Here is a 12,792-nt window from a genome sequence, read left to right on the forward strand (position 1 = left end):
CATTGGCCGGGAATCGAACCCGGGCCTCCCGCGCGAGCATCGAGAATTGTTTAGCTAAACGGCCCTAAACCGTTTCCCATTCATTCTCTATGGTAGTGCTAAACCACTATGGATGCAATATACTTTTGGCCACTACGACTTAGTGGCGCTGTCCCGAGTTTTCTTTTTTTAGAAATCGCTCAGACTCTAAAGCTGGCTGTCATTCCAAGCGGACTTCGGTGGATACAAGACGCTATCTACTCTCTTCGAATTCTCATCAGGCAGTATTAAATAATCAAAGGTAAGAGACTTTGTTTGGCATAAATGTAAAACTATTGGTTAAATTTATGGACTTATCACTCAAAGTTTTATAGCAGGTAGTATGTATATCTACAGTAATACCGTAGTACTAGCTTGAAGTGACAGGGCTTTCCCGGCTTTTCTCTGTCAGACAATTGATACATTTGATACATTATGAATGGACATGGTCATTTTTTGCTATTATGTTTACAGTTTTCATGTACGCTAAACATTACCGAAACTGATTTTGTGTCAATAACTAGAATCGCCCGTTCGGTGACAGATCAGATCTGCTCGTAGTGAAATTAAGCAGCAAGTCATAGATTTAATCATTTAGATAAATATGTAAGAAATACATTATTATACAATCTATCCCAAACCGAATGCATTTGATGTTGTCTTAAACTTATCCATGATGTTTTAACAAACGTTATCTATTTAATTGTGAAGTAAAGTAAACTTTTATCAGGACCATGGGTGTTACACGAGCTTTCAGAGTAACTACAATATCGAATGTCATTTTTTTTTCTACAATTATTTGATAGGAACTCCTCTCCTGCCCCATTTGCCCCTCTCCAAACTCATACACTTTAACGCAGGTGCTTAGGCACACAGTTTTTTTCCACATCTACTGCCCCCCCCCCCCCCCCCCCCCCCTCTATTCTTGATCACACATTCTGTGCTTTCCCCCTCCTGCTGCTCCCACCCCACCCTCTTACACTTTAGTTCACAGGCAGACTCTCAGATGTACAGAAACACACACACACACACACACACACACACACACACACACACACACACACACACACACACACACACACACTTCCTCCCCCTTAGATCCAAGAGTAGGTGAAGATCAGAAAGGTGTGAAAAGCTATTGTCTTCTTGGCCTCCTGAACTTTGTACTGAAGATCTTAGAAGTTTTGAAGCTGTAAAATACTTAATTGGCTAATTCTATTTGAGTGGGATTATAACATGTGATCTGAAATATTCTAATATTTTTTTCCACAAATATCTTCTCACAGTATTTAATTAAAATAAACCTAAAATTCTGTTATTTTCTCATATTAGGCAAAGATGGACAGGAAACTGTTGTTCTTCCCGGGGAAAGTCTGTGTTGTGTTCCGCAAGGGACCACTCGGATTTCTCCTCCAGGAGCCGTCAAAGGAAGCCAGACGAATTAAGGAGGACGCCACTCTGCAGGACAAGTCTGCGCCCATACGGGCTGACCTTGTTCATCAGAATGCTCTGGCTGTGGTCCGTCAGAGAGGAGGGGACGCCTCCGACCGTACAGAGGTGCTGGGAGACTACATCCTGCAGTTTGGGAAGTATAAAGGGAAATCTTTCAGGTGGCTTTTGCAGAACGACATAGGGTACACAATGTATCTTATTAGGAACTTGCAAAAGGAGGAAGCATCAGGTGTCAGTGTGACTGCAGGACATAGCAAGGACAGCCTGCAATCCTTTGTCCATTATTCCCTCAGTTTAGCTGAGATCCAGTCTCTCCAAACCTATGAGGCAAGTGGAGGGGGTGATATGGCAGCCTCATTGGAAGATGACCAGCTAGTTGGCTTTGGCACTCGTGCTAAGAGCACCTGGAAGGAGATTTGGGACAGCAGAGCTGATGGCTATGCAACCTTCGTTTTGGGGAAGAGCTGTTGCCCAGGAACACGCATGTTCAAGCTGCAGCTGTACCTACAGAAGAGGCAGCAATCCGCCTCAGCTTCCCCACCCGTCGAACGTCCCTCAAGAGTCCCCAAACCTCTGGGTAAATTAATTCATTTACATTTCTAATCGCTATTTCTGATGACATGTGACTAATACTTTTAACCTATCTAAATTTGGGTAAACTTATTCTTTTTTGTGTCCTGTAATATTTGTCTGGACCACAGTGATGGACGAGGATGAAGAGCTTGAGAGTGCAATGATAAGCATGAAATCCTCTGAACTACAAGTGCAGACCTGTAAGTGCACTTTTATTACATTGACTGATTGTCAAAACTGACAGTGGCAAACTCTGTGTTGTATCTGATATCTGTTATTTCCCATTTTCTGTTTGTAACCAGACGCTGTGTCAGCAGCACCCATACCAGCAGCTGCCATACCAGGAGTGTCCCCAGGAGCAAAGAAAGGTTTTTAAATAATAGGTTTCAGGACTGGAGTACAATTCTTTTACATGATGAATTGCCCCCCAAAACTGAACCTCGACTTAAACTATTTCTCTGTGTGTTGTTTGTGTTCTGGCCATGTTCCGGCTGTGTTCCTTTAATAATACTGTTAGCTGACGTTGTAATAACTGTCCTAAGGACTATGAATTGATCACTGCCACAATGAATTCATGGCAAACACTATGAGGGTAAGTACACATTTTCTTTTCTATGCATGTTGTATTTAAAAACAAATATATATATGCCACATTGCATATATATGCTAACACTTAAATGCATGCTTGTTCATTAAGTCGAAATGCTTCTCCCTGCTTAGACTAGAGAGTAGTGATTAGTATTGTAAGTTCATTTGGTGTGTCTGTGACAATTTAACATTTAACAACCCAAATTTTGAGAAGCAGGAGAAGTAAGCTTGACTGTTTGAGTTCCTACTAACAAAAACACTTAAATATTTTGTGAATTTTGAAACAACTGATTATTTTGTCTATTCTAGTTCCATCTGCAATGCTGTCCAAACCTCGGCCGAACACTACTCCTGAACTGCAGGCATCACAGGTTGAAGGTAAAAATACTGTAATACTGTTCATGTATCAGAATCAGAATCTAAACTAGCCTAATTAGCTAGGTATCTTTACACATATACACATACAAGGAATTTGGCTCCAGTACACTACGTTGTTTATGTACAAACAATAAAGTAATTTGTACAAGCCTACATAAGACAAGAGATTGATGTTGGATAAGAAGGATAATAATATAATGTGGTTTAGTGTAAAATAATCACATAACATAATCAAATGTGTTTATTGCAATTTCATAAAATTAATGATGAGCTTATTAACTTTCCTGTTGCTGCATCAGCCTCATCAGGTGTGAAAAGGAAGACACCTGTGCCCCTTCCACCAGAGCTGGCATTCCTAGTGAAGGAGACTGCTGGTGCCACAAAACCGTTGAGTTCTGAGTCAACTCCAGGTAAAGGATGTTTCCATTTTTGTGTAGGAATGACGTTCATATATGCTTAATGCACAGCTGACTTAACTGAGTATAACTTTCACAATATCTTTATATCTCGTCATCATGTCTTTATGTTTATAGCCTGTACAAATGCATAACAGAAAGACTGCACTCCTTTTTCAGAACCCAGACCAAGTGCTGCTTGCACCGCTTCACAAAATGAAGTCAGACTTGAGGACAGTGCTGAAGATGGTAAGAACGTAGAGAATGTAAACATTTCCTCCATTTTTCTGACTCCTGACACTAACATGTTGTGTTAATTCTGCTTTAAACTATGCAACCTTTAATAATTATCTGAACCAAAATAATAATTTGTGTTCTATTGTCTTTTTTTTAATCCTAGTTCCCTCAGCTCACCCCCCTGTTCCTGTTCCTGTTCCTGTTCCTGTTCCTGTGTCTGTGCCTGTGCCTGTGCATGACCATGACCATGACCATGACATGAGCAGCTGGAGCTGTTCTCATCACCAGAAGCTCTGGATGAGGACAGAGCTTCAGGATCTCGGGCTGTGGCCTGGGTCTTGTCCAGTGCGTAATCCGGGGAACACAATTTCATTGTGGCGTCTTCCTCCACAACCTGAGCTCATAGATTCCGTGGCTGAGCTCCCATCCCCCAACTTCTTTCAGCTCCACCCATTTTTTATTTGGAAACCTGAGAGTGCAATCATGGTCAGATTGAGGAACAATTACATCCTGCCCTGTCTCCATGGCTGTCCTCATCCACAGGTGGTCTCTGCAGGGGTGGGCAGGCCTCGGGTGATTGTTGGCACCAGCGGCCAATATTACATCCTCTCCTCACGACTCTGCTGCAAGGACTGTCGAAAGACCTGGTTTGCCGACAGTCCGCGATGGCTTGAGAAACTCCCCAAGCGCTTCACCAACCTTTTGCCTGCATTCCTGACTTACAAGAAGGCCATCTGTAAGTCTGTTATGGATGAGCTGAGGCGCTCTGGCAAGTCACCAACAGATATGGCCAACCAGGTGAATGAGCTCATGCACCTCAAGTATGAGCGAGCTCACCTGGCATACCTTCAAGCCATAGAGAGTGTCAGAGATGCTGAGGCTGGAGTGTATGGCCAGAGGAGCATCGGGCAGTTTCTGAGAAAAGAAAACCAGCCACGCGCTTTTGGGTCATATGACAAGCAAGATGGCTGGGGTGGAGTCTCTGTGTCCGGTTTCTACCTGACTGACTGCCTGCTGGAGGAGTTCAAACGTCAAGAGCCAGCTATGTCCAGGCTCCTCCAGGGAACATTTGGGCATGTTTTCCGGTCCGACCACACCAGAAAAGTGGCAAGGAAGGTGACCTTAGCCTCTGGGGTCATGTCCAGTTATGCTGTGATGAATGAGCACTGGCTCATCGCATCCTGGGTGATGGTTCAGTCTGAGACTGAGAGGTCCTTGGAGCCAATGTACCAGGGGATGGCCAAGAGGTACAGCAATGCTGGAGTGGAAAAGGCAGGCTACCACTGGATGGACAGGTGAGCACAGCCATCTTCTGTTTTCAATCTCATTCAAACTGACAATGTTTTCTGTAATTAACAAAAATTATTTATTTATTTTTAATTCAATTCAGTTTCTTCAATGTTTTTTTTTAATTCTGCTGTGTCTTTGTGCCTTACATTAGGGATTGCTGTGCTGCCTTTAAAATCCCAGACAGCATCCTTGGAGAACATCTGAACTGGGATGCCTGGAAGACTACCCCGTCCATTGTTGCTGGAGCGACCTCTGGAAGACAGTTGAACACCTGTGCCTCAAGATCGCATTATAATGAGAACATTGTTGTGAAACTGGACTTGTTTCACTGTCTGAGGCGCTTTTCACGGGAGTGCACCTCTGAGCATCACCCTCTGTACAGCACTTTCTGTAAGCTCCTCTCTGCTGCCTTCTCTGTTGTGGATCAGGAAGACCTGAAGAGGCTCCAGGATGCTTATAGGTTCTGTGGTATTCATCCAGCCAATCCCACCAAACAGCACATACGGGAGCACTGCAGGATTAAAATACCCCATCCAACAGAGCTGCTGGACAGAGTGGAGAGAGTCCTGAGTCACTTTCACCTGGCGACGGACCCTAACAATGTCCCACTCTTTAAGCCATCCATGCTGAAGAGATGGCGAATTCAGAGAGTGCACATTCTCCGTGGGTGCCTCAGTGACCCTGAACTCTCCGAGGGCATAATGTACAGGTACCGAGGAACTCTGCAGTTGAACCACGTACCTGGTGAAGGTGCCAAAGTCCCGATTTGGATCCCTGTCAGAGGTACATCACAGCAGGAGGGATACCATTTCCACCAGGCTCACTGGGTCACTGGCACTCATGTCTCCCCTGAATTGTTCCAGGCCCAGGGTATGACAGGGGTAGCACGATGGAACTACCAGCGGCTGGTGGACCTTAAACAGCCAGGTGTCATCCTCCCTGCTGTCTTTGACCCAGCTTTAATGTGCGAGTTAAACGCTGCTTCCATGAGAGTGACAGGGCAGGAGAAGTATGCTGCATTTCTCCTCTCCGACAGGGACACTGGAGAGAGGTTTGGCCTTCAGTACAGAGAGCCAGGCTGCCGTCCAGTCCCACTGGACTGGGACAAACACAGGACTCTGAAGAGAGATGAGCCTGCCGCTCTTATGCCTCCGCCCCCCCGGCAGACACCTGCTGCTCCTGCTGAAGATAAAGCTCCAGACGTGGCACCCTCCTCCAGTTTGACACTGCCCTCTGGCGTGCCATCCCCTGGACCAGCACCATCCATCGGCCATCCACTCTCTGCTGGTGCGCTGCTAAAGCAGGAGATGCCACCAGAAGAAGTCCTGGATCCTTCAGCAGCAACGGGTATGTCAGAATCAGAAATAATTTATTATCCCTGCAGGAAATTCGGACATTACAGTTGCTCATCATTATATTGTACTGTAATAACATGATCAACTGAGGAACTATTATTGCTTTATGTGTTCCAGAAATCTCACATGCCCTGCCGCTGCCTTTGAGTTCCTCACCAAGGAGTGCCCGCACTGGACCCATAAAAACTGGCGGAAGAGTTTTTGTGTTGGACCACACACGCTGGACAGCACCCATGAAAGCTGCTATTGACAGTTTGCTGCAGAAGCACCATGGAGAGAAGGACCGCCTGAAGCTTGTGGATCAAGAATACGCTGACATGTTCCATCAGTCAGCCACAGATCCAAACAGCTTGCTCCACCCCACAACCAGGCTGCACATATCTCACTATGTGAAGCACCTGGCAAAACTCCTGAACACCAGTTCCTCCTTGAACACAAGTCAGGAAAAACTTCTGGACACTCAGCAGCTGTGGCACTCTTTAACAGAGGGGAGTGACACTACTTGTGTTCCTGTGGTCACCTTGGAGGCAGCTGTTGTCAAGCCCCCTACACCTGCCCTGTCCACACCTCTAACCCAAGACTCCCTTGAGAAAATTGTGGAGGGCATCTTGGAAAAGCAGCAGCAGCAGCAACAACAGCCCCAGCCAGAGCAGAAGAGAAAGCAGACAAAGACGTGTCTTGCCTGTGGACAGCCCAAGTCTCGATATGGGACGGATGGATCCTCCATCCACTTTTTTTACCAACAGGGGCCTGTGCGCTATTTCTACTGCTCTAAGAAGGTGCATCAGAGTTATGCTGCTGAGGGACTTTCTGATGCCAAGATGCCCTTTGAGCAGTTTGTCCACACAGATTTCTTCCAGAGGGAGTTGGAGGAAACCAAAAAACGTGTGGAAGAGAAGGTGGAAAAAAAAAGGAAGCGACCAGACACCCATCCAGCCGGCCGCCTCTGTAGGTTCTGTCACCTGGAACTGAAACAGGGGCCGAACAGCCCACACATCCATTCGGGCTTCCCAGGAGTGGCAGGAAAATATATTTACTGCCCCTCTAAAGTGTACTCTTTGTACCGCAATGAGGGAATGGCCAGAGAGATGAGCTGGAAAGAGTTTTGTGCGTCTCCTTTCTATGAGGCCGAGCGACAAAGATTGGTGGAGGAAAGAAAAAAGCATTAAACTCTTCAGAGTTTGTGTATAATTATTGTTTTGTGTTCTGTGTAAATGAAAATTAATTTTTGAATAGATGTTTGTATATATGTAAATATGAAAGTGTTTATGTGTAAATATTGAAATTGGACAGCTTTTATATCTCTGTGTTTAAGACAGTGGTTCCCAAACCTTTTCTGCTGGGGCCCCCTCCTGGCAGATGGAAATATTATCAAGCCCCCTTACCCCTGACCCTACACATCAACACATAAACATACTGTATCCATGGACTGCAAAATGAACGTTCAAATTTTAAAATGTAACAACAGTCATTGCTTTAAACTGATTTTTTAAATCTGACTTCCTGAATATATATATTTTTAATGAAAATCTGCTTTTAAGATTTTTACTTTCAGTCCTGCAATAGTGTTAAATGATTAGTGTGTGCTTTGTCTTGTGTTACAGATCTGCTTAAGTCTGGGGTGCAGCTGCCTCTCTTAAGTTCATTTTAAATGTTCACCTTTGATCTGTACCTTGTCTTGGTTGAGGCAAGTGCAGTAAAAACTCTCAGACAGGTAGCATGTGGCAAAGTAAGGAGTGTGGCTATATTTTCTAACCACCATTGTAAAGCTAAAGCTGAGGGCAAGATATGACTTCTTGTCTTTGTTTTAAAAGTTGTGATGTCTGCTGTAGTTTAATTGTCTGCTATAGATTAATTGTCACCCTGGCATTTACCTGGAAGTTCTGCAACACAATTTGCCATTCTTTTCTGGCAATGCAAAACAATGTGCATTGCTTTTATTTAGGCTTGATGCCTTCCACTGTCATAACCATGGGCCCCACTTTGGGAATCAATGGTTTAAGAGGATCTTAAAGTAACATTGTAGTCATAACTGTCACTAAAGGTCCTGATAATACTTTGTATCTTATAACATCCTACTTCCCTTTTTCCTATACCTCACTTCTTCCCCTGCACTGCATTCCATTCAGATGTCCCCTCTTTATAAGTGTGTTGATAGTAGTTTATAGGAGTTTCTTCTGTTGTGAAACAATGTTAAAAAATTTAAAGATCTGAATATTATAACTTGCTTATCAATAAAACTATTTTCATGAATCAAATTGAAACTTATTGTCTTTTTTTACTGCTTGGAATCAAAATAACAAAGCTTCTTTTCAACTTAAATGTATCATTTATATACTAAACCTTCTGTCTCAAATGCTTTATCAGGTCTGAATAAAAATGGTTCACCAGCATGGACATTTCAATGTGGTTTCAAACTTTTATATTACTTTTTCAAAGGTGTGCATGATTTCATCTGTATATTAAAACAAGTAAATCAACGATATTTTCATATCTTAGTAAACGTTGGTGTCGTGGAATTTTCATAGTCTTATATATATGTATCTAAGAATGTTTAACTATTGTATTCTTTCAGTCTAAATGTCATGTTTAGAGTAACTTGTTTCCTATGTCGTCTGTGACGGGCGAGATAGTGTCAGGGTAGTAGTCAAGGTCTCTCCCCCTGCTCCTGTCTTTATCTGTGTGTTATGGCCGACTTACTGTCTCCAGAACTAGAGCACAGGTCTTCTTCCTACTTGTTGTGCTCCTATTGTCCAAACATGGTTATCTAACTTTAGTGTCGTCTTCAGAGGGAATAAATACCATGCCAAGGGTTTTGTCTGTCAGAACTGACTTGGCATTGCACTGCACTCTCCTGCCTGTGTACTGTTATGTTATTTCTCCTTGATCAAGTTCTACATAAACTATTTCAACGTAAGCCGTCAGAGTCTCCTGAGTCTTCTGTGTCCAGTGTCCAGTTTGTTGCTGAATTCCATCACAAATTGGCGTCACGAACAGGATTCGAACCTGTGCGGGGAAACCCCATTGGATTTCGCTATTGTTAAATGTGAAGCTCATACCAATGGATCTGATTCTGTTTCCCGGGGAAATGCAAGAGCTGATTTTGCAGCTAAACAAGCAGCCATTTCCTCTACCTCCAGGGTGAATCAATGTACTTCTTTGCAGCCTCCTGATCCCCTTATGTTGCCCTCCGTTAATGATGTCGCGGAATTGCAAAACCGCGCTGATACTGTGGAGAAAAATTTATGGGTTCGTAAAGGTTGTCTCTTGATCCCGGAGTCCGGCTTGTGGCTCCACCCTGATGGTCGACCGGTCTGTCCTAGGTCACTCCTCCATGTTCTGGCTCATGTGGCACACGGGCCTTCACATGTAGGAAAAGGAGGGATAAATGATGTAATTCGATCTCAGTGGTTTGCACCTGGCATCACACAGGTCTCTCACACACTGGTAGAGAGATGCATGACATGTCAGCAGACCAGGAAGAAGAACAGCTCTGTCAAACACGACCATTTACCTCCACCATCAGGGCCTTTTGTAAATATGCAAATAGATTTTGTACATATGCCGAGTTGTCAGGGTTACAAATATATGCTTGTAATGTCTGACCAGTTTTCTAAATGGCCAGAAGCATTTCCCACCAGAAGAGAAGATGCGAAAACAGTGGTGAAATGTTTGATAAAAGAGATTATTCCTCGTTTTGGAGTTCCAATGGGGATTAATAGTGACAGAGGGCCTGCATTTGTAGCTAAGATAACCCAGAGCCTTGCAGCAGTGTTAGGGTTTCAGTGGCAGCTACACATTCCATATAGCCCACAGAGCTCAGGTCAGGTGGAGCGTCTGAACTCCACCATCAAAGAGAAGTTGACCAAAACAATGATGACCACGGGTCTGAAATGGCCGGATGCTCTTCCCCTTGTGTTATACTCCATAAGAAGCACACCGAACACAACAATCGGGCTAAGTCCTCATGAGGTTTTGATGGGGAGACCAATGTCCACAGGGTCAAGTCCACCTTTGACACCCCACAAATTAACACTGTTGTGGACTGATGAATTCCTAACTGACTATGTAAAAACCCTAACAGAGCAACTGAGAAGATTTCATTTGCAGGTTGCGGACCGGCTGCCTAAACCCTCTGATAACCCTATCCATCCTTTTCAGTGTGGAGATTATGTGCTAATAAAATCCTTGGACAAAGTCTCTTTTTCTCCCAGGTGGAAAGGTCCATTCCAGGTGTTACTGGTCACTCGAACTGCTCTTAAGGTCGAGGGCAGGGCAGAATGGGTGCACGCATCCCGGTGCCGGTTGGCACCTCCAGAACAGGGGGCTCGATCCTCTGGGGAGGGCTGACGTTCCTCCTCCTCCTCGTGGTGGTGAATCCTGACCGAGGGTTAGAGCAGAGCGGGAGTGGCGATCCTGACCAGGAGGTCAGGGAGAGAGGCACAGATTTGCCTCACAAAGAATACGAGGGACCTCGTATTCTGTTCCAGGAGCATGATGCTGACAGACAGCAGCCCCATGCACAGTTTAAAGAGAGTGGTGCTGAAGGAAAGCAGCCCCACAAGTGTGTGTCTTTAAGAGAAAGAAAAGGTGTGAGCCACAGTGAGAAGGAAGCTGCAGTGGCTATTCCTAAATCCACAACTAATGTAAGACGCACCTTTCTGACACACAGTTTGAAGATGAGACAAAAAAGAATGAAAAAACATGACTATGTGAAAGACGAAGGGAGACAGCCTAACGAGAATAACAAGGAAGAGACCAGTGACTCTGTTTCTGTTCCACCTGTTTCTGTTCCACCTGTTTCTGTTCCACCTCTCTACAGAGCCAAACGAGAGGTGAACCCAGTCTTTGTCCGGTGTCCGTCCCGCAGGTGTGGACTGAATGATTGCCTACTTGCATACCGTAAAAACGACGCAAAGGGGAGGCGAACATGGGGAGTTCTGGACCCGAAACAAACAGTTGTGAGGCCAGCCTCCTTTGACTACATGATTGTGAGTTATACACCTATTCTTCCGTTGAAGGAGACCCCAGACCTGTGGTGTTTCACAGTGCAGCAGCTGAGCGAGGATCCTGACTGCGCACAATGGAGGGTAAATTATAGACTGTTTCCTAAACTGGGCACTGACTGTATTGTTCAGGAGGACGAAGATGACTGGGCTGTCGTAGAGCAGGCACGTACTACAATCTACTATGAGGCTGTAAAGCCTGTTGGAGGGACCTCTTTCCGTCCGGATGAAAGAAATTCAGCTGCCTTCCTGATGGTGGATTATGCACGAGAGCGTAATCTGAGTAAATGTTGGTTGTGTCAAAACATGCCTAAATCTATGCATTCTCCAATGTTTACCCCTGTTCCTTTTTCCAAAGCAGATTATGTAATGGTTGATTGGAATGGTCTAGGTTCTAGAATGGAAGCAGGTACAGATGAATGTTACACACCTGCTTACCCCAAAGGGAATCCTGAGTTCCCCAGGTACACTGATCTGGCTCTAGATACAGTCGCAGAGGTAAATTCTAACTATTTGCCTATAGGTGTAAATTATGTAAACTTGTTGCGCATAAATTCGGTACAACCCTTCGTGATGTTGACTCTTCAATATAAATTGCATTTAACCTTGGCACAGACTAACTGTACCAAATCTGAAAGAGATCTTGTATGTGTCCCACAGCCTTACACTTCTTCATTATTGGTGGAGGCTTTGATTGAAATTCAGCCGTGGTTTGGCACACGGTCGTTTAATATGGTTAAAGTTTCCATGCACAATTGTTCTGTTATGATTACTGATGAGAAGACGCCTCCACGAGACTGTTCTGACTATATTCCACCCGTTTATACTTATGAGCTGCAGAATGTTTCTCTATGCTTTAGAGGGGTGGGTTACTCTAACGAGCCAAATTTGGGTGAGGGTTCTTGTACTTCAGTGGTAAATGTTAGCCTTAAACAACAGCCTCTCCCAGAAAGAGTATATCTCATTTGTGGTAACAAAGCTTATAGGTGCATGCCATACGCTAGGCTGAGGGGAGTGTGCTATTTAGCTTATTTAGTCCCTATGATTCGAGAGGTGGACTCACGGGAACTTGCAGTCCTGCATTCCCCTCCCCTGAGACAGAGAAGAGAGCTCTCAGGGTTCCAAAAGGTAGCCAGTGTCTTTCTGCCATCTTATGGTGTTTATGTGTCCCAACAAGAAATCGTAGCTTTGTCTAAAGTCTTAGAGCATCATTTAAATGTTTCGAGTAGGGCCCTTATGGCTGTAAACAAGGAGCTGCAGGAGGTAAAGACTGTGGCTCTGGAAAATCGTGTGGCCCTGGACTTACTCCTGGCAGCCCAGGGAGGAACTTGTAAGGTGATTGGCACTGAGTGTTGTTCCTATATATCTGATGCCACCACTGATGTTATGAATATGGTACATGACACTGCCCAGGGGTTAAAAGAACTACATGACATTCATGGTTTTGATTTTGGTAATTTTACAGGATTATTCGGCTCCTGGGGCGCTGGTGTAGTCAAA

General features: G+C 44.5%; 1 protein-coding gene across 1 annotated transcript; it reads left to right on the plus strand.

Annotated features, from left to right (window-relative positions):
• The first annotated feature begins 29 nt into the window (after positions 1–29).
• Positions 30–7,455, plus strand: LOC117815837. Its single transcript, XM_034687796.1, has 10 exons — positions 30–280; positions 1,351–2,047; positions 2,172–2,243; positions 2,346–2,411; positions 2,941–3,009; positions 3,309–3,419; positions 3,585–3,653; positions 3,805–4,936; positions 5,083–6,278; positions 6,404–7,455. Exons 2-10 carry the CDS (start codon positions 1,357–1,359, stop codon positions 7,453–7,455), a joined length of 4,458 nt encoding a protein of 1,485 aa, XP_034543687.1. The 5' UTR covers positions 30–280; positions 1,351–1,356.
• The last annotated feature ends 5,337 nt before the right edge of the window (positions 7,456–12,792 follow it).

This window comes from Notolabrus celidotus, chromosome 1 (assembly GCF_009762535.1).
Source record: "Notolabrus celidotus isolate fNotCel1 chromosome 1, fNotCel1.pri, whole genome shotgun sequence".
NCBI lineage: Eukaryota > Metazoa > Chordata > Actinopteri > Labriformes > Labridae > Notolabrus > Notolabrus celidotus.

Bases quoted from the DNA above. Each gene is read 5' to 3' on its own strand.
- LOC117815837 (XM_034687796.1), top strand. From the start codon at position 1,357: ATGGACAGGAAACTGTTGTTCTTCCCGGGGAAAGTCTGTGTTGTGTTC. The intron at 2,244-2,345 runs GTAAGTGCACTT...GTTTGTAACCAG, and splicing joins TGAACTACAAGTGCAGACCT to ACGCTGTGTCAGCAGCACCC. The intron at 2,412-2,940 runs GTTTTTAAATAA...TGTCTATTCTAG, and splicing joins GTCCCCAGGAGCAAAGAAAG to TTCCATCTGCAATGCTGTCC.